General features: G+C 37.6%; 1 protein-coding gene across 2 annotated transcripts; it reads left to right on the forward strand.

Annotated features, from left to right (window-relative positions):
* LOC117392341 (synaptosomal-associated protein 25-A-like) lies at positions 1-25,391 on the forward strand. Of its 2 annotated transcripts, none has more exons than XM_033990398.2 (8): positions 1-136; positions 12,590-12,696; positions 13,270-13,311; positions 17,655-17,703; positions 20,778-20,895; positions 23,080-23,199; positions 23,962-24,106; positions 24,219-25,391. In XM_033990398.2, the coding sequence occupies exons 2-8, from the start codon at positions 12,625-12,627 to the stop codon at positions 24,285-24,287; spliced, it is 615 nt and encodes a 204-aa protein (XP_033846289.1). In that variant the 5' UTR covers positions 1-136; positions 12,590-12,624; the 3' UTR covers positions 24,288-25,391. The 2 variants fall into 2 exon arrangements, with proteins under 2 accessions (XP_033846289.1, XP_033846292.1); XM_033990401.2 differs by lacking the exon at positions 20,778-20,895 and adding an exon at positions 20,451-20,568 and having other exon boundaries at positions 16-136; positions 24,219-25,131.
* Positions 25,392-25,852: the final 461 nt, after the last annotated feature.

Genomic DNA, 25,852 nt, shown 5'->3' on the forward strand with positions numbered 1-25,852 from the left:
GGGACAGGGCGGAGTGTTTTCACCGCGATCAGTGCTGCTGAAAAGAGCCAGGGACAGACTGACTCCTCACTCGCCTTTTAAACACGAGAAAATCTCCAAAAGAAGAGATAACTTTTCGACCAAAGAGCACTTCCTGGTGAGTTTTATTTAAACCATTATTTATACCACCACTTAAAATACTAACTTAAAATTACAGCCTACCAAACATACAGTTGTTATTTATCTGAAATACGTATTTAACGAGCTACTAAGTTCAACGCAACTCATGTAAACAAGTTTTTGCCAAGTAGCTTAAATATAATAAAAGTAGCAATGCAAAATTATTTTTCAAGCGTTTTTCCACTTTACAGGCCGACTATAACACAAAATTAGATTAAAAAAAACAAAAAAACAACAACTTTTAACTTCCATAACCGAGTGTCTAGTGGTTGATGTTTTCTGTTGAAAGGAGTTTATCCTTAAGTTGAATCAGAAAGAAGTGACTCTCAGCAGTGATCAGATCAGCACCGCGGACAGCTCCGGAGCGAGTCTGGAGGAAACTAGAGACAAAAGGACAGACAGGCAAACTAGTGACAACATTTCCTTTGGCTTAGTTCAGATCTTTACATTTCACTTATATTATATTTTAGTTTTATAACATTAATACTACAGTGGAAAAATATCTATGAAGTAGCTAAATGCAGTGTACGGTGCTGTTTGCTGCTTCTCTTCACTTCCTGGATGCTCAACACAGACTTTGGTTGCTGCAAATGTTTGACTTTGTGGTTGGTGCTTTGAATGGAAGGCAATTACTTGTAGTGTTTGTCAAAGCACTAAAAGCATATGTGCCTATTGTCCCACTGCATACAGGAAGTACATATAGATCCCCGTATAGAAATATTACTTTTAGAGTCACTTTTTTTATAGTCTTATGTGTAGCTATAAACATTCTGCATTGTGTTTCTGAATGATTTATTGCAAGTAAATCAGTTCTGCTTGACCCTTTCTAAATGTCAGTCAGGACAAAGAGCTCAGGAGACTCTTAAGCAGATCAACACGTGTCTGTGCGTGCCCTGTCCCTGTGTGGCACTATGGCGATGTTTGTAAATGAACGGTTGTGCCAGTTAATACTTACTGGGGACAATCTTTTTCTATACTCTCTTTTTCCTGAAGAGTATAATGTGAACATACTTGTGACATAGGTCCCTGTAAACTCACCGCGCATTTCAACATCCACCACTGCTTTGGTCCAAAAGATGCTATCCTATAACCATCTTTACTCTGCTATCACACATTTATTTATTCACATTTTCTACAACCTTTTTTCCCAAGCTGCATCTGATAATTATCTCTAAAAGTGCCAGATGGTTGACTGGCATCATCTCCAGATTTGCTGCTTGAAAATCAGACAGCAATAGCAACTGCGTGGAACTTTATGCACAGACTTGTTTTTGGGAAACTGAAACCTGCTTGTCGCCACTTATTTTTTCGTTTCATTTTGAAGGGAGCAAAATAGATATGCGGGAGGCGTGTGTCTATCAGTCATGCATCCGAGTTGCTCACTTCAAGAGATACACGTGCGTTTTGCTCACACAGTCATCTTACAAGGATGTGTTGTGACTTCTCATCGCCCTTGGACTTGGAATAACTCTGCATCTTCCTCCAGTCTTTAGACCAAAGTGACATCTCTGCTCCCCTGACTAAGTCCCCCCGCCCTCCCAGCATAGACACACACAGACACACATATATATCTATCTAATTCCAGCACTCTCTTGGTCAGGCACATCATATCAGAGAACTCTTAGGAAATGGAGAACTGGCCTGCGCTCATCGATCAGGGTGCAGGGACAGATAGGCTGTAATCTGAGGCTGATATACTAGCTCTGTTCTATAGATGTGTTCTGCCCATAGAAGCTATCCTTTAGACAACACCAGAGGTCACAAGAAGGATTTAAAGACAGAATTCTTCACAGTCTAAGTGCCTTTCCTAAAGATGGGGCAACAATAGCTCTGATCAGCAGCTGATCTGATGGTTGGTGGTTCAAATCCTGCTTTTGACATAAATATCATTGGTTGAGCAGTCACATCCACTGACTTGCAGGTTGGCGGTGTGATCCCAGCTCCTTCAGATGAATACTGTCATTTTGTCTTTGGGCAAGACACTTAACCCACCTCACCCCCAGGGTCTGGTGTATGAATGTGTGTGAAGGGGTGAGTTGTTCCTTGATGTAAAGTGAATAAATAATTCAATAATTCAATAAAATCATATCATAGTTTTCTATAGCCAAGATCATGGTTTTTACTTTCTCACAATTAGATCAGTTAGAGTATTTATATATTAAGAAGTAACCATTTACTGTTTTTGAGAGTTCACACTTCACTGTGTTGGGTAAATTCATCTGTCACTTACTTAGAGTAGAACAGAGGCTGACCAATAGGACGACTGTGTGGGGAAAAGTGTGTGGGGCATAGTGCTGTATTAAACAGAAACAAAATAATAATATAAAGTTGCAGGGATCATGGATTTTTGTGCCATATCACCTTGCCTTACCTACAATGGTTAATAGCAAAGTAGTAAAAAATAACAGGTGAATTCACTCAGTCTTTAGATTCTTTGGTTACTTGGTGTGTTAAAGCACATGAAAACTGATGCCTCCATACAATGTAAATTAGTTTGTTGAAGCAACTACCATGCTTGGCCTGTATTACAATTCCTAATAACAAAAATACAAATGTAATCCCAGATATTCTTCCTGAAGTAACTTTTTTTTTTTCTTATTAGTTTTTGGGGTAATTGGGAATAATGATTCTCTGGGGCTGGCTTTTCGATGACATTGCAAATCTATAAACTAGACCAGACTGCAAAAAAAGGCAAAGTGTCTTCTTATTATTAAAATATTTTGTAATGCAATAGTACCACTGTTTTTTCCAACAAATTACAGGGAAATTATCATGCACAGATAACTTTTAATTTGAATAATTGAATCTCATATAATTTGTGGAGTATTTAAAGCTTATTGCCTATATTTAACCATTAGGGATCCTTTTTGCCAGTATTACTTTTAAAAGTTTATTACACGTGTCAATCAATTTCTGACAACTTGCATAGTCCAGATTGTTTTTAGACATCAGAGGATTTTAGACCACTATAGACTATTAAGGGGAAACAATGCTACCGCGCTCAGTAACCAAGTAACAGACAAAACCAATTTGCTTCCATAGTATTCTCTCAGAAGTTGCAATTTGATTTTTACCTTACTCACTGTTTATAATACAACCTCCCCATACATGCCTAAGTGAGCCCAGTGCTTTCAAGTGAACAGCATGTACACTGACGAGGTTGACAGGTGTCCATTTGAATGTACGAAAGAGGAGGAGAGGAGCGGAGGAACACATGCAGCAAACGTGGGAGTGTTGTGTGTATGTGTGTGTCGCTGAGAGGCTGAACGACTGTGCAAAGAAAAAAAGAAAGGCGCATGTAAGAGGCAGGCCAAGTAAAAAGCAGGCCAAAGTGCATTATGTAAGTGAGGCATAACCATGAGTGTGTGTTTGTGTGTGTTTTGCGTCCGCCATACAAATTAATCCCGGCTTTATCCTCAGTGAATGGGACAGTGGAGCTTTGCGGTGATTATCCTGCAGGCTTCAGATGATTGCTTTGAATCCCATACTTGTCCACCTCAAATTTGTCTATTGTTTTGTCAAAATAGTTCATTTTGACTGCTGTTTGCAATTCATTCATAATTCACTCGTTGTACCTTGTTAAGCGTCTGATTTGTTAATCTGACTTGCCGACATGTCCTCCTGTCCTGTCTTCAACCCCCCACCTCGCTGGGATTATATAACGCAGAAATGTCAGAATAGTAATCTGCTCCATCATCTCTTCTCAGATGGGATGTGAAAACAAAAATGGCCGACTACTGAGAACTATTTGTTTTGGCGTGAGTTGCCGTGGAAAGGTGTTAAAATCTGAGTGGAGCGGCCTGATTGGTGCTCGCCAGGTGGCCAGAGGTGTGAACCGGACTTGTTCTGTTAGTGCTTGAGTGTCACTGCATGCATATTTTTCTGGGAATTAAAATGTTAGGTCAAGTGAAACAACACAATACAGCATTTTTGTTTCTTTATTCAATTTATTTACATCTCTATGATGTTTTTCTTGTTATTTTCCGTAGCAGATTTTTCTCCATGTGTCTGTCCTGTCTCTCCGTGGGGAATGTTTTAATTCAGAAAGGCCATATTGTCACGGCAGGCAGAGCTGTGGGCCAAAAGTAGCACAGTGTGAGCCTTCTTGTTCCATTCACACTTCCTTAACGAGAATGGACCTGGATAAATAAGACATACAAACCCAACAAGCAGTTTGATGCATGAATATTACTATCACAGTTTAAATTAAAAGGGGCACTATGTAACTTTTTTTGAAGAGGGTCCGCCACCTGCTTGTTTCTATGGAAATGTGATTGCTTTGCCTGGAATATTCCACAGTATGGCATTAAACTTATCTATCATGGAGACAAGCAAGTGACACCATCAGGCCAGGTTGCTAGGTAAGATCTGTGAAGATGTGAGCTCGCTCACAGAAATAATGCATTTAATTTTAAAGCAATTGTATATCCATAGTTGCACAAGTTACAAGAGTCAGTGATGTACTATTTTAAAGCAACAATTACGTTTGTTTTCCTGGCGTGTGTTCAGTCCAGACCATTGCACTTTGATATTATGATTAATTGATGCCAGCCTGCACAAGGCAGTGCAATAAAAGTCAGTTACCACTTATTTTATTAATTACTAACTTAATAACTGCAGCAATGTGACTGGTGGTATACATTTATTTTATTAGGATCAGTGCAGACAGCTGTGTTGTGAGTTGCATTCCTGTGCAGTGCAGCCAGGCGAGAGGCAGTGCTGTCTGAATGGTTTAGCCCTCCAGCTCCCATCAGGCTTTGTAGGTTGGCACATCTTGCCGTAATAATGCATGTAGGTCAGCATGGAGCTACTGTACTGCAAGTACCTGTGCATAGCAATGTGAAAGTGGCACTTTATGAACATTTATCAGCTCAAAATGAAATAACTTTACTGTCTGGAAAAATGATGACTGATTAATTTGTTCTGCACTTTGCACACTAGCAACACCTATTGTTCGAGGTCAGTGCTTTCAAGTGTGGCATGCCTGTTCAATTTCCCATCATCTATACCACTGTTTAATGCTGGGAAATGGGTTTTGTCCCCAAAGCCCAAAGACCAAATACACTTTGACTTTGCTGGAGAAAGACTGACAGAAATAGTGATTACATTTAAACCAAAACAGCATGTAAGGTTTTTTTTCTGGAAAGCTTCAGGGTCTGGAGATAAAGCGTTTATGTCACTCCATTATACGTGATGTGATAGACCTCCAAATAGCAGTATCAACCAGAAGAAAAGCAGCAGCAAATGCCTTCCACAGCACATGACCTGATACCTGATCCCTGTCTGCAGTGATACATGAAGCATCAGCATGTTCCTGAGAGTCCTTATTATATGTGACAGGTTCTGTGCATTGCCCCCCTCCCCTGCATCAGCGTGACCCAGCAATAATTATAGGCCTGTGTTGTCTTTATAGTGATGTATAATTACACCAGCGTAGACAACAGATCTCCACCCACACTGAAAGAACACTGTACAAAGAGAGTCATTAAATATATCATTCATTCTAAAGGAAATTATATTATATTATAGAAAGGATTTGAATGGAAAACATTTTTGTGAAGGCAATAATTGTTTGTATTGTATTCAGTGGTGGTACCACAGTAAAAGTAGTAAACTACTGTCTGTACTTTGCTTAAGTACATTTTAAAGTGGATACTTTTTACTGTATCTGTATTTTCTACTCCACTATATTTTTGAGCAGGACTGAAAAGTAAAAGTATTTTTTATTATAGTTTGAGACCTGCAGAAAAGGCTGAGGGGTTTATTTTTAACATGCTCATAGATTAAGAAAACAAATAAAAACAGCTACAATAAAAAGATCCATTCAGTTATTTCTGTTGAGCAAAATTCAGCACAAATCTTTATCAAAATCACCACATTTGAAATTTTATTAGATCTCAAAATTTTACTTTTAATGTTTCAGCACATTTTAAAGGGAAATTTTAATATGTTTTCTTAAGTTGATTTTTTTCATGGGATAATTTTATTAGTAACTAGTACTAGTTGTAAGTATTATTTTTGCTCCAGTATCTGTACTTTCACCTAAGTAACAAAATACAAAAGAGTACATCCACCACTGATTGTATTATAAGTTGAAATTATACCCAGATCTTTTCTTGCAGTTTTACATTCTGTGAAAATAGAACCTTGGTCAATGTCTATCATGAAAATATACGTTTTAGGGACCAATTCAGTTTGATATATTCTAATTTGTATCATGTTAATGATACATAATAGGGACATTTATCTTCTGCATTTGACCCATCCATCATTGTTGTTGGGCAACTTGTCTGGAGCAGTCGTCGCCACAGTACAGCGCCCATGGGCGCATCTCTAGATCGTAAATATTGCTTGGTCAAGAGGACTACCATAGCATGAGAATTTTTACTTATGTGTTTGCCATTCACCTGTTAACAAACTCTCTGCTAATAGGTGATTAAATAATGATGCGGTCGTGTCTTCATCATGAGTAATAGTCTGTATTTAAACGTGGAGAAATTGTACACACAAGCAGCACTCACACTCCTCAGTGTCCTTGACCCACTTCCTCCTGTATGATATTTCAGCTGCCATATTTCATGTATGGCCTAATGTATCCAGGATAAGTATATCCAGGACTCATGAAGGTGCATGACAGTATAGGTAAATAAACCTCATAATTCCATTTACATCTTTTATGTTTTCTTAATTTTGCCAGGGAAGGACTCTTTATCCATGTGATTGTTGTCCAAGACTTTGTTTGAGAGGGATAGGTCCCCCAGAATGAAATTGTATGATTGTTATTTATAGATTACACTTCTTTAGAGCATTTAGCACTGAATTATTACACAATTAGATTTGTTTTGAAAACCATTACTTCTTTTAACCCTAGAAATTGTTAGATCTTAGAATGATTTGAATTTACATTTATAAATGTCACATTTCTTTAAATGCTAGGAATTCATTGTGTACCCATGCGGTGACCATTACAACCCACATACTGAGATAAAAACCGCAAAACTCTTTTACAGGCCCCAGAAAAGTGCAGAGCTCCCATGGTTCACTGCTGAGCTGTTTAACACAGCTCTGGCAGCCGCACAAAGGCATCAGAGTAGAAACGCAAATTTTTCTTCAAACTGCGCTCACACTCTCTTTTGCCAACATTTTCTGAGCACAGAGCGAGACAGAAAAGTACAGCCACCATGATATTAGTCTCAAATTTACCCACAAATTAGGTTAAATCTTGAAAATCTGTGAAATGAGCAACCAATAAGCCTGACCTGGTTTTGTGTTGTGTTCAGTAGAGCATCGCTGTCCCCGCCTCACCCCTTCCAAACACTGCTCATCTGTTCACTACATGGGAGCATGATTGATAGCCATCATGCTGCTTCTGTGCTCAACTCTTTAGCACACATGCCAACCCTTTTACTTTCTAATCCCTTATCTCAGACATGCCATTCTCAGTCTGTGGACAATATGACTGTCCACTATACTTTACATTGAATGCCATAATCACTTTGCACCCCTCAAACATCTTTTTCAGTCACCATTTGTGCTCTGATAGGATTTCTTTTTCTTCCCTGAAATAGCCTGTCTTCCGCCTCCCTAGCAAGGCGCTGTAGTCGCGTGTTAATCGTGTCAGTCGATGAGAAAGCTAATCCAACCCTTCCCCCTGGAGTCCCGGGCCAAAACTGAGCACCAGTGCTTCAACTCTGTGCTTAAACTATTTGAACGCAAGCAACAAATGTCTAACATCGCATTGCTAGCCTTGCCTATCATCAACAGTTGAGTGTGTTTTGGTTGCTAAGTTGCCTTCATTTAGCAATGATGGTGGTGCTGCATAATTATTTGTATTAATAATGTATTACTGCCCTTTTAAGACTTCCACAAGTCAATAGGAGATGATGCAACATGGTAACCTCAGTGTCCTGATTTGAATCTGTGCTTTAGTTGTCGAGTAAAATGCTATGCTGGTCTGGACAAGTCATAGTTACATTTATGGTTATTATGTTCTCGTTTAAGTGGAATAGAAAGGAACATGGGCTGCAACTAATGATTATTTTTGTAGTCGACTAGTCAATAACTTTTTTTTCTCTTAGTCCACTAGTGAAATGATTATTTCTAATGTACATAAAATGTAACCAGTGAAAGTAAAAAGTAGCAGGATTTTTCATTATAAATCACAATCTATTTTCTTGTCTCATTTTGATTTAATAACCACAATATCTTTAATAGAACTGCAAAGGGACCAGTATTACTGTTAAGACCAACACTTAATGTAGTAGTGGACGAGTTATGATTGTTCCAGCCCTATACCTATCTGTATATCATTATCGTGCATATATCATTATTATCATTGTTTTTGATTATGTAATGCATTGTTGCAATAGCTTGAGACCTGTTTAGCATGAGGGCTCTGACAGAATGAAGAGAAACAAAGTGCGGAGATGGAGTGTGGAGAGAGTGACAGAGTAGTAAATCCTCTTTCGCGGTCGACTTTAATCTCTCTGTGGCTTCAGCCTGCTGCTCTTGACTCTAATATACAGTATAGCCTCCCTCAGCCGGGTGAGGGCCGGGCCTGGGCAATCTTTACTGTCTGGAGGAATTCTAAGAGAACTCATTAATTATCATGCCAGACCAGATAATTTAGTAAAGGGGGCAACACAAGAGTAAGTAATGTTTAAGTAAAAATCAGTGACACATAGCTATGCATTGTTGCGCCACTCTGCAATTAGCATGCATAGTTAACATACATAGAACAACTTTTTTAATGTAATGAGACTGCAGTAACACCAGTTTTTTTCATAACACATACACAGATTGGACTGGCAATATAGGTGGCAACATATTGACCCTAAAACCCACTACGCCCAAAAAGTCTTCATTTCATTTTGAGAAAAAAATAAAAATAAAATCATGTTTTCTACGTAAATCTCACTTTGTAAAATGAATCCATCATCTATAAAGGGTGAGAGATTGTCTAAATAAGTGGGACGAGGTACAAGGGTCTAAATGGCTGTGCAGGACAACCAAAAAAGGGACATAACTGAAACAAAATCATATTCATCAACATAAATATGCTAAATGCCTGAAGTATAAGATTGGTGGTTCAGAATTACTAAATCTTTACTTTAAACTATATTTCAGTAGCAGAAACACTATTGCTAAGAAGTATGAGTGAGTTCCTTGAGTAAGAATCTCTTTGTGCATTCTAATAGTTGTTCTAGTCTTGAAAATAACTATAAATGCACTAGTTACTTCAGTTAATTGGATTTTGAGTGTTCGCAGCCTGGACTAGATGAAGATTGTGAAAAATGTTTTGGAGCGGTGAGAAGAGCACAGGCTGTTCTATAGACATGTGTGAGTAGCCTGATGATGCAAAGAGATGAGCAATCAGCGCCTGATCAATACTAATGCAGCTCAAATGACTGAAACGAGTGGAAGGAGCGGTGACAGAAACATGTTGGTGTTATTGACGCGTTCAACCATGCTCTGTGTTCTGCTGCTGGAGCTTTGGAAATGTGTGATGACAGCTTTCAAATTGAAATGTGATTCATAAGGACATTAAGCTGTTGCTATTGACTACCTAATATTTTATTAACTCACTGTCAATAGATTAACATGCCCAATTAGGCACTCTCCTATATTAATCACAGTTACATTTGTTAAAGGTCAAGTTACAGGTCAGACAACATCACTACATGTTTATAGATGTTTTTTAATGTAGTTTCTAAAGCCATACTGTGGGACATCAGCCAAAGTAATAACATTTCAAGTTATATGGTCTACCTTTTAAAGACAGATTAGGTATATTACGCAAATTGACTCTTGTGAGCTTTAAACTGTATTAGAATGTTGTTACTTCTTCTAAAACGTACCTGGAGTTGTGTTTTGTTTCTTTGACACATGTTTGAGCAACCCTTTATTATTAATCTGTAGCTTTTAAGTTAACAGCTACCTTTTACCTTTTGTTCCAGGGCTGAGTTTAAAAATAAAGATAAGATAAGATATGCCTTTCTATTCCAGTATTGCACTGCACAGTTCAAGAACAGCAGGAAAATGGTAACATGCAATAAAACAAGATAATAGATAATAGCTTAAATAATTTAAAAATAGACTTAAAAAATAAACAAAAAATTTACTCTTGGAGCAAAATATAAAATACCAACAAAAACTATTATGTACAATAAGAGTGACAGTGCAGTGCAGCATATGAACAGAAAAAATTACATGGTATTCAGTATTGCACATAGGTATAATTGAATGACACATTGTTGTTAGTGTTAACAGTGTTAACAGTGTTCGTTGTACAGTGGAAATAAAGTCCTTTATTACCACATGAAATCACAAGGTACATCATGAGGTGTTTTCTGTTTGAGAGAAGAACTAAATATGGAGGATTTGTGTGTTAAACATGTATGAATAAACAACACAACTCCAGGTGAAAATAATGTAATATGGGCCCTTTAATGTTAAAAGAAAGGTATTGTACATGAAAGGGATTATCTTTTTGTTCAGTTAATATGGTCATTTTTGTGAGACCCTTAAGCGGAATAAGGGGGGTACAGAATTAGTAGCAGCTTATAAATAAATGATCATACATTTACGTTTAAGTTTTATACTGCTACTTTTCCCTTAATAATATCTTTAATTAAATCTAGCAATGAACTGTGTAACATACAATAACATGCATACAGCACAGTTACCTGCCTACGCAATGACCTTGATGGTTCCTTTTTATGAAAACATATAAATGACATGCCTATGGAGACATGACACATTTTACATTAGATGAGTCAGTCAGTCAGTCTCTCATGACATCTGATGTAGGCCCTTAATATGTGACTGTTTTTTGCGGCAGTGCTGTTGCTAACATGCAGTTCACTACAAACAAGTTCTTTTAGACCAACCAAAAAACAAACAAAAACAAAAAAAACACACCAAGGCTTACTATATAACAGTGATTTAGCCCAGATCTATGGCTTTCAATTGTCTCAGTATGGGAACTGAAATTCAATTGATCTTACACATCTACTTCACAGTATATTATAAATATTGCCAGTTTGTCACTTTCATTCTGCCAACACCAACCAAATGATGGCAATGCAAAATGTAAACAGCCACAAAGAGAAAGTATGCTGATATCCCGAATTAGAGCGTGGCTGAATTTTCCTCTCCCTTTCCCCCTTTGCACATTCAATTATTAACTGTGCTGTCGGCTGTGGCAGGAAGTGGGTGGAGTCAGACTGGAGGGCGGGGCCGGACATTTTATTAAAAAAAAAAAAAAAACAGCTGTGTGTCCAAGCGACCTTGTGCTTATCTGACACCGTGATTGATGACCGTTCGCAGCACCTATGTGAAAGACAGTTGTTTTGCCTTGTCATATGAAGTCTACAAGCATTTAAATTGAGGCTTTAATGTTATAATCTTAGTGATGTAATGGGTATTTTCCTTCATAAGCCACAGGGTAAATATGATTTGCTGTAATAAAAGCGACAGTTCCCTCCTGTTGGACGCAGTAGCAGATTAAGTCAACAGTCCATCATTCTCTATCGCTGCCCTGAATGTTGCCATAGATTCAATTAGATCAAGCTCTTCAACTGAAAGCCGCCAGCTGGTTACATTTATATCAACGACAAGCCTCATTACAGTAACAACTTATCTACATAATGTGAAAAAAAATAAATAACACAAATTGCTTATTATAGCTCATTAGAGGCTTGTGTTTTCCATTGGCAGAAGCAGGTTAGGGTCAGAGAAACAAAAGTAAAGTGTAATCAGACCAGACAGAGAGGGGTGTCACCTTTGTTCCAGTCAGTAGCAGCAGCCTGTAGCCCCCGCAGACTCAAATCCACATGTATTTTTCATGAGCCAGTCTACAGGGTGGAAATGTGCTGTGTGAAAAACTACTGAACATGTGTCTGAGAGCAGTCTATGGTACAACAAACATTTTAAGTTGAACTGTAATTTGTATCCATAGGTTACAACTGAGTAAAACTTAGACAATTGCATTATCAGTTAACATTTCAAATGAAGTATTATCTGAATAGTACAAACTCCCCAAAATGGTGTACTTAGCATGAAAAAGTCAAATTCTGAAACCAATGAATACCAAAGAACCAATAAAGCAGTTAAATGTGTAAAACTGTGTAACATCTTGTTGTTAGATACTTATTTTGCCATCAGTTTAATTAATGTCGGCCACTTGCTGTTAAATATAGTTGATTGCACATCTGTCATTTTTGTGAGCTCAATAATAATTAAGGTAAAAGAAAAGACTCTACAGGCTTAGCAGGAACTTATCTTGGCAATTAGTAAGTAGAGACCGACGCTTGCGCTCTATTAAAAAAAATATTGTCAGCTTGGTGCCAGACAGAGCTTTTTCTTTGATGCCTTACAACAGTAGTACTTGCCAAACTTACCAATACTAATTACTGGTTCTCTTTTGCAGTATTTTGTGCTTGAGGTCCAAACGCAACAGTTGCCATGGCGGACGAAGCGGACATGCGCAATGAGCTAGCCGACCTGCAGACACGTGCAGACCAGATAGCCGATGAGGTAACATGGGACACGAGGGGGGAGATTTTAAAGAGAATGTTCATGTTTTTATATGGGAAACAAGTGTGCAAATCTACCAGCAGTCATTTTATTTGACCAGTCCAGACAAATCAGGAAAAAATGTGATCGTTTTATATCCACAAAGCTTAAATGAAGGAAAAATGTAATGGTATAACATTAAACAGATACAGAAACCCCCTATCTCTTTATGTAGATTATGTGGTACTATCTTTTTATGTTAATGAGCAAAAAGTAGTTCAGGAAGAGGAGATAATTTTAAGCAGAGGAATAATAGAGCAGCTCAAATGGCATTATTAAACATTCATGAGCAGATATCGCAGGACCAAAGAGCTGTGTGAATGTGACGGAAGCAGAGGAGGGCTGATGGATGAGGGCCATAGGGAGGAGAAGCAGAGACAAGTGAAAAGGATTACAGGACTTATGATCTATTGAAATGATTAGGTCAACAACTGCAGAACTTTGGTAATTTATAAAGTAGATAGAAAGTCAAATATCAGCATGTTTACTTGATTCATAAATTCACCAGTTTCCTGTCCCTTTCTCTTCACACAGTCCCTGGAAAGCACTCGGCGTATGCTGGCATTGGTTGAAGAGGTGAGTACCTTGTTACCATGGAAAAATACATACAAGTTCCTGTCACTAAACTGATAGCAAGGCTGAAGTAGTTGTGAGAAAACAACATATTCTGGACAAGGAATGAATGCATGGACAATTTCAATATGGCATAGTTAGTATCCTGTAGCCCATTGCAATAAATGACACAAATTTTTCACTGTCAAATCACTACAGACCATGATTCTACATGTAGCATTTATGTGGCTCTATTTTACTCGTATTGAGTGGAGTCAGAGGTCACATTGAAACGGTAGGTTCTCAAAAAGTCCCTGAGTAAAGCATAGAGCTGAAAGGTTGAAAATGTCGCTGTATTAGATTGTCACAGTCCACACACAACCAAAATGGTGCCCTTTGCATACTAGTCTTCTTATCTAAATTCGCCTCTGAAGTTATTATTCACCAACAGAAATGAACCGAAAAACTCACAGAAGACACTTAAAGAGACTTCATTTTGGTTGCGATTGATTCATTATGTAGTTTTGTAATACTACAACTTTTTGACCAACTGGAACTGTATGTAAGATTTAGATTTTAAATTCCATAAACATGATCTAACGGTGTCAGATATGAGGTTGACATGTTCAAAACTAATATAACCTTTACTGATGTCAATTGTAATGTCATTTTGTTCTTAATTATAAGAATGGTGCCAAGTTGTTAATGTTATGATTTGGTGTTTTGGTTTTTAAATTGAATATCCAAAATAAAAGCAAAATTACACTCACATGAGCCTCTGCTTGGAGTTTCCATTTTCAATGCTGAAATCCAATTGATTTAACTTAAAAAGACTATCTGATCATTTAATCCTCACCTCCTGAACCCCAGCACCTGCAGCCAGTCATTAGTTAGTGCCTCTGCTGCTGCAGTATATGCTTTTTCTCATTCTCAGTATAGAATGAGAAAAACTTGTACGTGTCCTCTATATGCAGGTTAAGGCACTGGAAACTCAGGTTCAGTCGTGATAGTAGTACCTTTTTTAAAAAAAAATTTAAGAGTGCAGGCTACATACAGTTCCTTTAATTTCAAGTCAAATAAGTCAAACTGAAATGGTCATTTATGTTTATTTAGCATCGCACCAAACACCAAGACTTCTTCAAACAAAGATGGTGGGTTCTTTGGTTTTACCTTGCTGTGGACTGCAGTGTAATGCTTATTTTATTTTACTCCTAGCATTCTATTCCTTCAAATAAGCTGCATGACTGGAGCTGTAGCCTCTGTTTTGATTTTATGAACTGTCCTTACTCTAACCCCAGTGTCTCTAACACTGGCCTCCACACTGCCTCACCATCAGGCCTGACCTTACACCTGCAGGGGCTGGAGAAACGACCTTTAAGGATAATGCCAAGGAAGAGCCTTTTGTTCCCTCCAACAGTTACTACGCAGTTTGAAAATGCCACTGCACCACTGTTATCTAATTGTATCATATTGCAATGTCAGAAATCAGTAATACAAGTAATCTCCAAATAGCAAGAAAAATTAACAGTGAAGTCTAGAAGCTGAACGTGACTAGGAGTGTCTGTGACCGAACAGTGCACTTTAAGTAGGAAAACACATGTGCCCTCCCTGGATGACCCCTGCCCCTTTAAAAAGGCTTATAGTGAAGATTACTGAGCTCTAATTGAATAAGTGGAGAGCTGGCAGGCAGCAGCAACAGTGGTCTAGTGATCACCCTGATAATACGCATCCATGTCTACCTATTATAGGTGCTCCACTCCTGATATCGTCATGATGTAGGATATTATCTACTACAAATATCTGAGAATTGAGATTTTGCTGTGGTGTATTATTTCTTCTAAATAAGCTCACATACTGCCACTGATGATAAGGATGATTTCATAGAACAGAATTTCAATACAATTTTTTGAAAAGTTTGTACATATTAAATTTGGTGAATGTAAAGGTATAAATGCTCTCATATGCACTCCAATAACCACCTGTTTAGATCCAAAAGTGTTTTACGCAATTTTACTTTCACAACAAATTGGCTACTCAGTTGTACTAAATAATTTAAGGGGAGTGTTATAGCTCAGTTGAAAAAGCAATCAATCTTGAATTAAAACATTTGAGAGCAGATCTGAGCACTATATCTTTACAATTGCAAAGAATGGACTCACGCCTTGGCCGAGGTCTGTGCTCTATGTGTGCTTCTAGCTTTAATTCTTGTTTGCTGTATGTTCATATGCATTTCCATTATACCTTTCTCACAAATGTGTTTTGTTCGGAAATAATTACAGTCCCAAAAATAACACAGAAAGCTGATTTGCAACTAATATGCAAATCCTTTCACTTTTTATTCTAGACGTAATCCCATAAGGAGCACACCCACCATGTCACCCTTCACCCGCCATGTATGTAGTTGATTAGTCAGTAATTGAACATGCTCGCCTACCCCTATCTGCTTGTCATCCTAATACCTATGGACTGATGCATGGAGTCTCATTAGAAATGCATAGAAGGCATCGTCCTTAGGATTTACTGTTTGCACTGGTAAGACTAGCCAGCTTTTATTGCCTTATTGTCCTCATGCGAGTGGGTAAGTGGCCGAACTGTACCGGCACTTGCGCTGAGTGATGTAATGTGCCCTTGTCTCATGCAAATGCAGCCCATAATTTTTTTAGTGCCATGGCGAGCCCTGACCTTTCGTACGGTTGAGAGCGGGAAATGCTTGAGTGCTTCTCCCGCTAACACTGACCCATGTGGTGTCTTTCTGCTACATCATGTACAGTGATTAGATGAAGGAGAGAGGGGGCTGTTAAGAAATGAGCTTGTAAAAATGGTAGCGGCTTCGGCGGCTGGCTCATCTGATATGGCACTGCAGCGTGATATTGGAAACCTATTCAATGACGCAGCAGTGAAGAGAGTCAAGTTTTGATGATAAATGTTATATTTGCTAAGTAACATGAGGAAACTTATAATGCTTATGAATAAAACATGATCGTAGAAAAGAGTTAATTGTTTTATCACAAAATAGCTAGTGCCTTGATTACTTACACTGGTCCCAAGCAAGATTTTTGGACGTACATTAATAGTTATAGTTTCCCAACATATTTGTCACTTTTATATTGTGATTTGAATAATTGCATACATACATACATACATACTACATCCAATCCTTTTATTACAACTTCAATAAAATATCACGCTTTTCAAGTCCAATTGTTATAAGCTGATTACATAGTCCTTAATGCAGCAGTGACATACCTTTTGGCCACTAGAGGTTCAGCAGGAAAACATGTGACTAACAACAGTGCATGACCCAATTAGGATAGATTCCAGGAGACAGGCTAGTGGATATTTCAATGAAGGAATCAATAGCAAGATACCAGGAGCTTTGTCTAAATGTCACCTCATGCAGTGCAGCTGTGTAGAGGTCCTAATGGTTTTACATTGTTATATATGAACACTATACACAAGGCTAGCAGGCAATTTACCTTCTTATTTAAGGAGTTTAGCTTGAAAACTGACCATCTAAACGTATGAAATGTTGAATGTGAAATATCAAATAGTCAAAAGAAATAAGAAATTATACAAAAACATTGAAAGTTTAAATATAGGCCAAGTATATGTATATGTATAAAAAGTTTGACAAAATTACATAATGCACCTGAACTGTATGCTTTAGTAGAGGTCTGCTTTCTTTCAGGGTTTCTAGTTTTAAGCTACTGTATTTCAATGCAGCCAATATTTCCCAGACATGGTATCTCATTTATCGGCAGCAGATTGTTTCACAGTCTGTTTGATTGATACAAATATCAGCATCAGTGTGCCTACCCCGAGTACTGGCCTCTATCTATCTTCCCTAAGAAGGTCAGTGCACATTTTGATCTGAAACTGCTGATGCGTGAACTAAAGGGTATTTGGGCTTTAATATCTTTCAGAGCATAGCCTGAGCATGCGACTGTACTGGCTAACATTGGTTATAATACAGTATGTGAATGTCTATACTGTAGACCTCATATGATTTGTTTGTGTGCCAGTTTTCTGTGTTATATTACTGGAGGTTAGTCAGTATTGCATATCTGGTGCCAGCTCGGTTAATGCAGAAAATGTGATGGACAAGTTTATCTATTAACATAACATTTTAACAGATAATATAATAATAAACAAATAGATGCAACATACAATATTCACACTATGAAAGTAAGATATTGTTTAGACACACATCTTATTCCCATATACTATAGTGGTGTAATTGTTGTCTACTAAGCATAGTTCTGTGTAATTTGATGCTGGCCTGCTGTTCTTACAGTTGTGTTGTCTCAGATAACCTTGACTTATGCAGTGTATTTTTCCTTTGTCCTCTTTTCCTCTCTGTCTGTTAGAGCAAAGATGCCGGCATCAGGACTCTGGTCATGTTGGATGAACAGGGGGGTAAGTTGTCTTAGGTAGAGATTGCTCACCACAGTCTCCAAGCAAGAAATCTTAATTCTGTGAAAGATGTATGTAAGCTAATCATTTATAAAATCTTCAGGACCTAATTGGTAGCCTATTACATAAATACACACATCTATTACATACTGTTCATGGGTTTCAAACTATGGTATACGCCTTCTGTGACCATAGCAATTATAAGCAATTCAAATATTATGTCTTTTGAATGGTGAAAGGCCTCTATGGGTCCATGCAAAATCCTTAAAATCAGGAAGGAATTGCTTGTCTGAAACCTGTGAATACTCATTCTATACCATGGTTTGTTTTAGCCTATTTTCTTATTTACATTACATCACTTACACACATACAGCAAATAAACATAGATATTGCTATGTATATATGTTGAACCTGACAACTATTCAATAACTACCTAGTACTATATTATGCATTTAATTACTTTGTTTAGATACAAAAGTCTAATTACAAATCCAAATTTTTAGCACTCTATTAGATTTCAACTTATTCACTGTTCATTAGTACCATGTTATCCACTTATTGATAACCATATTATCCATTTATTGATGTACAATACTCTAGGTAGCCAATACAAAAAGTTGAGTAATTACAACTACAGCTGCCTTTTTAGAGATAGATTTTAGAGATAGTTATATGAGTTGTGCAGTATAAGACCTCAGACATGTATTTTATACTGCTTTTAGGTAAGCTGGTGCTCAGTGCCCAGTAGAGCTAATTGGCCTATCAGTGGTACATGTCCCCTCCGTCCCTCTCTGTCCTCTGCTCTCCAGAGAAATGACTTCGTCCGCCCTGAGCTCATGCTTTTCTCACAAGAATGCAATCAGTTGTTAGGTTTAAATGGCCTCTGCCTGCAGCTATTGTCCCTTATACACCATCCTCCATTTGGCTTTCTTTTTTCTCTTGTATCCCAAACATTTTCCCATTTTTGTGGTGTTTTGGCACATTTTTTTTTATTATCACCAGATTTTAGCTGAATACATTACACTGAACAATATTCAGCACATGACAAAATATGTAAACATAAACTGTTTATGAATTTTGCTCAAACTGTAACTAATAACCGGGAATTGGGGGCGATAGTTTTACTATGTCATGCACATAAATATAAGAATGTTTAGACACAATCATTTGAATAAACATCACTGGCTTTGCTGCTCGAGCTTTGAGGGCTCTGCCAATATCAGTCTGTTGTGCCAAGATGCTAAGGGAACAGTGTGTTTAAAATTATTTTTGGCACACTTTCATGTATTTCTATCAGTAAATTCAAATCCCACATAAAATCTTCTCTTCATATAGCCCATGTTTACCTGTTTAAGTGAATAAAAGTGGCACGCACAAGTGATGAGCTCATTGTTTGTCTTCACTGTACCTAGGTAACCATCAGGGGAGAAGCCCTTATTCTGTAATCTCCAGCAGAGGGGAGGAGTCTGTGTTGCTATGGGTGCTAAGGCAGTTCACAAGAGGCTTGACATAAACAACTTCTAGTTTCATATTATCTTCTTACTTTATACTCTTCCCTGGGCCCCATAGTCCCAAATGTATTTAAATAGCAATAAGCAGTCTTGAATTAATGTTACTGTAAGCCAACTCAGCACATCTGAAATGGGCGAAGGATGTTTGGAGAGTTTTCCAGTTCAACTTTGGTAAGGACATGATATAATAATGTCTTCAACCTCAGTTCCACCTTGAAGATGTACCTTCTGCACATGAGAAAGATTATTGGCTGCACTCTCCCACACTAGAACCATTAACCTGAGAGAGGGAGCCTTTGACCTTGAATGAGAGCTTTTTATAGACCGTATGTGCTGGGTATACAGGGTGACTTTGAGCATCTATGCACCATTAGAACATCCCTACTTTGATTTAGATCTCAACTATTTTTCTAGAACAATGTCCCTTTGACATGTTAAGTATATTTGACCAAATTCCAAATGGCGTGTTATTGTATCTGTATAGTCTTGACAATGATATTTCAGACTATATGTTGCAATTATAAGAAAATTTGAAAAACAGAACTAAAAACCTACCCAAAGAAACTCTAAAATACTATAACCAGAACCCAGAATGCAACACAAGAGCAATAGCTTCAGAAGTGGGAAGAATAGCCACAAAATTTTACTCAGGTAGTCCAAAATAACAAGTTTCTCAAGTAAGACTAAAGAAAAATATTTGGAGAAACTACTACTCAAGTAAGAGTAATTGTAAGAGTAACTGTTGTAACGTGTGTCCGAATTATAATTTAGTGTTAATGTAATTGGAAGTACAAAACATCACATTATGTACAAAGTTTTATATTTTCAAAGAATAGACCACAAATATGAGAAAATTACTATCTGAAAGAGTGACGCAAGAAACATAAATGTTCTAATCATCTGATATTGTTAACATAAACCTTAACATAAAGTCAGCTGTAGACTTCACAGTTGGAAGAGTAACCAAAACCTCTTCTTAAGTAAAAGTACTGTTACACTGTGAAATATTTTACTCAAGTACAAGTACTGTAAAAGTAATTACTCCAAGAAGTACCGTTTTATTACAGAGTTATTCAAGTAAATGTACTACCCACCTCTGCATGTTGAGCTATGTTATGCACCTATTGCCTTGCTTTGTCTTCTGCACTCTAACTTCCGCACAGTAGTTTAGTGCAGCATCCCTCCAGGGAAGGCTAGTCCTATTAATTTCATTTGCTCTCACGGCTTTGTCCTCACCAGAACAACTTGATCGTGTGGAAGAGGGCATGAACAAGGTCAACGCAGACCTGAAGGAGGCCGAGAAAGATTTAAAAGATATAGGACAATGCTGTGGGCTGATATGCCCATGTATTAAAAAGTAGGTACCAGCCAGGAGCCCCACGTTCTTGCCTGTCCAGTGCTGGTGGTGATGGTGATGTCACATGTCTATTTTGTCACAGTCAATGTCTCTTTTTGTCTCTCCCTTTTTGTCCCCTCAAATCCCACCCATCCCGAAACCCCATCCTTTCTTTTCTCTCACGTGCTTCCGTTCTTTTGCTGGAAAAATGACAATGTGTTGGTAATCAGAACAACTGGAGCGCATCGAGGAGGGGATGGACCAGATCAATAAGGACATGAAGGATGCAGAAAAGAATTTGAACAATCTAGGACAGTTCTGTGGTCTATGTTCATGTCCTTGTAACAAGTAGGTGCAGCCTGTGTGGCCTGACTGCATGTCTCTATATCCGTCGTCCTGCATACGGTGGCACACGGCATGCACTTGTGAGAGTTTGGGGTACATAGACAGAAGTCATGTTTGCATTTTAAGTAAAAAAAACAAAAGTAAAAACAAAACAACCAATAATTAAAGTTACAATATTAATCCTGACATTCAAAGTATAAATGTAAAAAACAGACTTTAATATTATACTTTTTGTTTGGTCTTTCAAAATACTTTGAATGTGATAGATAGACACAGCAAAACCAAGTTACTCTCTGTGGAGAGCCAGCCCTGCTTGCGTGTTTTTCCACTGGATCTTGAGCATTAAATACATTTGTTATAAATAAAAAATAAATTAAAGGTATGCTTAATGTCATACTGTGAAATATTCCTGGCAAAGCAATATCATCTAAATGGAGAAAAGCAGGTGGCACACTCCATTAGAAACATTACACGGTGCCCTTTTGATGCAAGCACAATTCTATCTTTGTGCCCCAGACTAAGCCCAGGTAAAGTTTGATGCATGCATCAACAAAAACATGCCAAATGCTTTATCTTTGGGGATGTGGTCCCTAAAGCCCTTCATTGTTCATTGGATGAGACATTCTTTTTCCCACAGGTATAGCAGTATCAGCACAGCAGCAATCTGAAGCAAAGCACTCACCACTGAACCTTATCCAGGCCCCTTTTCCACCCCCTTCAACCTGACATGTGCTGTGTGTAGAAAACACATCAAATTGTTGCTTTTTACACTCATTTAATTCTTTTACATGTTATGCCTTATATAGTTTCTTTGATCATTAATCTTAACTTTGTGTGCCTTTTTATGAACGAATTCCCTTGGGGATGAATAAAAGTAATTCTGATTCTACCTAGAATATTAATTAAAACAATAAGACTAAGATGTTGAACTACATTTAGGAGCACATGACTTGAAACTATTCGATTACCCATTTCACCTCCCTGTCAGTCCCACATACGCAAAACTATCATGCAGGAGTGAGGCAAATTTCTCAACATATTACCAAAGATTTGTGTAAAATGTTTCACCTTTGCCTCGCATTTGTGTGATGTCTGCAATGGAACTTATAAATGGATCCTTTACCGGCCAAACTATGGCCATTGAGCCATGTCTGAGCAAGACATAGCACACATACACACATAGGCACACACAGACACACACACAAGAGAATATGAATTTGTAGACATTTGTAGCACACCTTCTGGGGCTGGGTATAGTTGCAAAATAAAGCACATCTTGTCTGCCCTGTAGCTCTCATATCCCGCTTTTCATCACTTGTTAGGTAATCCTGCCATTATGTCATGCCATTGCAGCCATGGGTCAAATAGCACAAGAGCTATGATGAACACATATGAACATCTGTTTTGTTTACTTAGTAGTAAGACCTGTGCAGTTTGTTCATTCTGCTCTCACCTCAACAAGAATAAGACACGTGCCTATTTCACTGAACAATTCTGCAGCTTTATGCATCCAGATGAAATGAAGGGCTTAGAATGGCACCTGTGCAGTGTTTTCAACATGTTTTTTTCTTCACAAGACTAACTTCTTGGCTTTTTTTTACTATGCTTATGTTTCCGTCCCTTTCTTTGTTCATCCCATGTTCAATGTTGTACGTTTGCATGTTTGCCTGGCATGTTCTCTTCACCTGTATGGTTATATTTGTGTTTGTGCATTGTGTGCATGTGGTTTTGTTTAGTGTCAATATGTTCTTGGTGTCTCAATACACGTATGCTTGTGATTAAGTTTTTTTCTAACACAAGCAACATAAATTGATCTGCATGTGATCAATTATCTTCTAACAAATGCATTACTTATGCATGAAATTTTTACATACTATGTCTGGCATGATGCTTTGGTAGGTGAATTGGCTATATTACATGTTACGCAAAGCTTTTGTTTGGTGATTTACAAACACACACACACACACATACATACATACATACAAACACATACACATATACATTCACAGACATAAATACATACATACACAGACATACATTACATATATGCACATCAACATAATTACATACAACCACATACAACCACATGCAGATGAACAGAAAGTTAAAATAATCTTACATATATAAACACCCACAAACAGACATGAAGCAGCTGTACTTGTTTTAATGGTGTTTTGTATGTGGTAGGATTAAGGGAGGAGGTCAGGCCTGGGGAAGTAACCAGGATGGAGTAGTAAACAGTCAACCTGGAGCTCGAGTGGTGGATGAGCGTGAGCAGATGGCCATCAGCGGGGGTTTCATTCGCAGGTAAATTCTCTGGCTGAGTGTGATTTTTCACAGCGCTGCAGAGTATAGTCCTTCAATTAAACTAATAATTGCTAATTGTATTGAGTCAGAAATGCATGTTAAAAATAAGCACATTATTTTTCATCAGTTTTTTTTTCATGCAACAATGAGTTTGTTGGGCATTGTTTGGGAAGACCTATTATGGACTTAAAAGAGCTTTAACCAATAATAATTGTTCTCCCTCATCATGTATTTTCATTGATTCATGCATGTCTGATTAATCTCATTTCATTTTTTATCATTTCATGATAATCCTCCACTCTCAGTCCTGTAATTTCTTGCAATTATAAAATAAATAAATAAATAAAATAACATTAATAAATTATTATTATTATTAATATGAACTACTACTACTACTACTACTAATAATAATATCATTAAACACCCGGTTAAAAATGGTGCATCACCAAAGATAAAAAACATGTAAATGAAAATAGGTGGCTTCCAGGCTGGCCTAGAAGTTCAGATTTTTTTAAAGAGGCCCCATTTTTAAGATGCTTTATATGAATATTGTAGTTTACAATGAACAAACAAGACCTGACTATTTTTGAAGTTTCACATAAGGTTCTGTCCATGGTGCTGAACATACTGGGAGATGTCTGGTTCATGTTCTTGGAAATTACATCAATACACATATACATATATATATCTTATATATCTTATTTTTCAAATATCATAATCTAGCTAGACAAAGCCTGGATTTATTTTGTTTTGTTTTTCCAGGGTAACAAATGATGCCAGGGAGAATGAGATGGACGAAAACCTGGAGCAGGTGGGGGGAATAATTGGTAACCTGCGTCACATGGCCCTGGACATGGGTCAAGAGATCGACACCCAGAACCGCCAGATTGATAGGATCATGGAGAAGGTAGAGTCCTCATATAATCAGCTGAAACAAACAAACATGTGTCTGACAACTAATGATGCACAGTATATGGCCAGTTTAAGTTTTGTTTTAATCAAAACCTTTATGTTTTTAGGCTGATTCCAACAAAACCAGGATTGATGAGGCCAACCAGCGTGCAACAAAGATGTTGGGCAGTGGCTAAACTGCTACAAAAGTGCTTTTATTCCTTTACACCTCATCTCTCATACTCACCAATCCATCACACCTGACCTTGTCCCAGACACAAACAGCCAGTGCCCACTTTGCCCAACTGTATGCATGGCAAATCATGCTTTTATTGTGATACTTAGAGTTTTGCTCACATGCACATATCATACAAAGTACTCTCTGTCCCTTGTTCATGTGTATTTCTACCCTCTGTCTCTTCCTTCTAATGTCAGTGTTGTTCTGTATTGTCTCTTTTATGACTTTTGTTAAAAAGTAGTCTACTAGTAAAAATACATACAATCCTAATTGTAAATAGAGCTTCTCTAACTGGCTTAACCAATTTAGATCACTTCACCTTTTTAATTTATCTTTTTTTAAATTATTATTCATGTGTATAATATATACTGTAACAAAACTTTGTTCCAAAAAGCCCTTATCCAAATGTCAGTATTCTGGTGTGGTCCGTGTAAGACACACCATGTTATTATTATTTTATTTTTTCAAAGAGATGTTGTGATGAAATGCTATGAAGTGATTTGCCATGATTACAATAAACATGCTGTCATCACAGCTTCTATCTAAGGCCACTTGTTGATTTTACAGCTAGTTCATGACACAACTATCTTGTCTTGATGGCTTTAAAAAACTTTAATACTCTGAATCGGTGAACGTTGATGCTAATGAATTGATCATGTTTACCTTTTCCTCAGGGAGACAAAAGACCATTCAAAAATAAAAGGTTGATATGCATACATCTCAATACAGCATCTGATGGTATTTATGGCTATTACCATTTCAATTTTATGTAAGGACAGAAAACAGCATAGAGCCAAAAAATAAATTAATTAATAAAAAAGCATTTTCACAAAGGAGACGGATGTGACATTCATTTGCAACAAGAAGCTTTTTCTGTGTTTAATGCATGTCCCACATTGCCTGGATGCAATAAATGACACATTTATTATCTTTACATTTGCATGCTAAATATTTAGGCCACACGATGGAGGCCTATACTAACCTTTATGAAATAGTGCCACTGATGTGTCTTTCTAGCCATTGTAAGATATATAAATTGCCAATAAAACTAGCTGTAGAAATGATTCATCTGTAACTGTGGTTTGTATGAAAAAAATAATAGATTAACACTTAATGGTGAAAGTTTTGTCTAATGGTTGAAAATACTGCTTCAAAGGCGACAGTACTGTTTACATACCAGATGCCAAAATAGCAGGAAAGGTGAGTCAAAAACTGCACCGACAAATAAAAAAGAAAAATATACAGAGGGAAATATGTGCAGGAGCATATTATACTAATGGACACTTACTGTGGAGCCCCAGGCTTAGGGCAGATTAGAGTCCACCACGTCACTAATACCACACACACACAGACACACACACACGTGCGCGCCCACACGCACGCGTACTTACACACACAGACACACCCGTACTTACACACACAGACACACACGTACTTACACACACGTACTTACACACACCCACCCACCCCCACCCCCACGCACACACGCGCGCACGCACGCACTAACTTGAATCAGCTGGTGTA

Source organism: Periophthalmus magnuspinnatus, chromosome 3 (genome assembly GCF_009829125.3).
Source record: "Periophthalmus magnuspinnatus isolate fPerMag1 chromosome 3, fPerMag1.2.pri, whole genome shotgun sequence".
Lineage (NCBI taxonomy): Eukaryota > Metazoa > Chordata > Actinopteri > Gobiiformes > Gobiidae > Periophthalmus > Periophthalmus magnuspinnatus.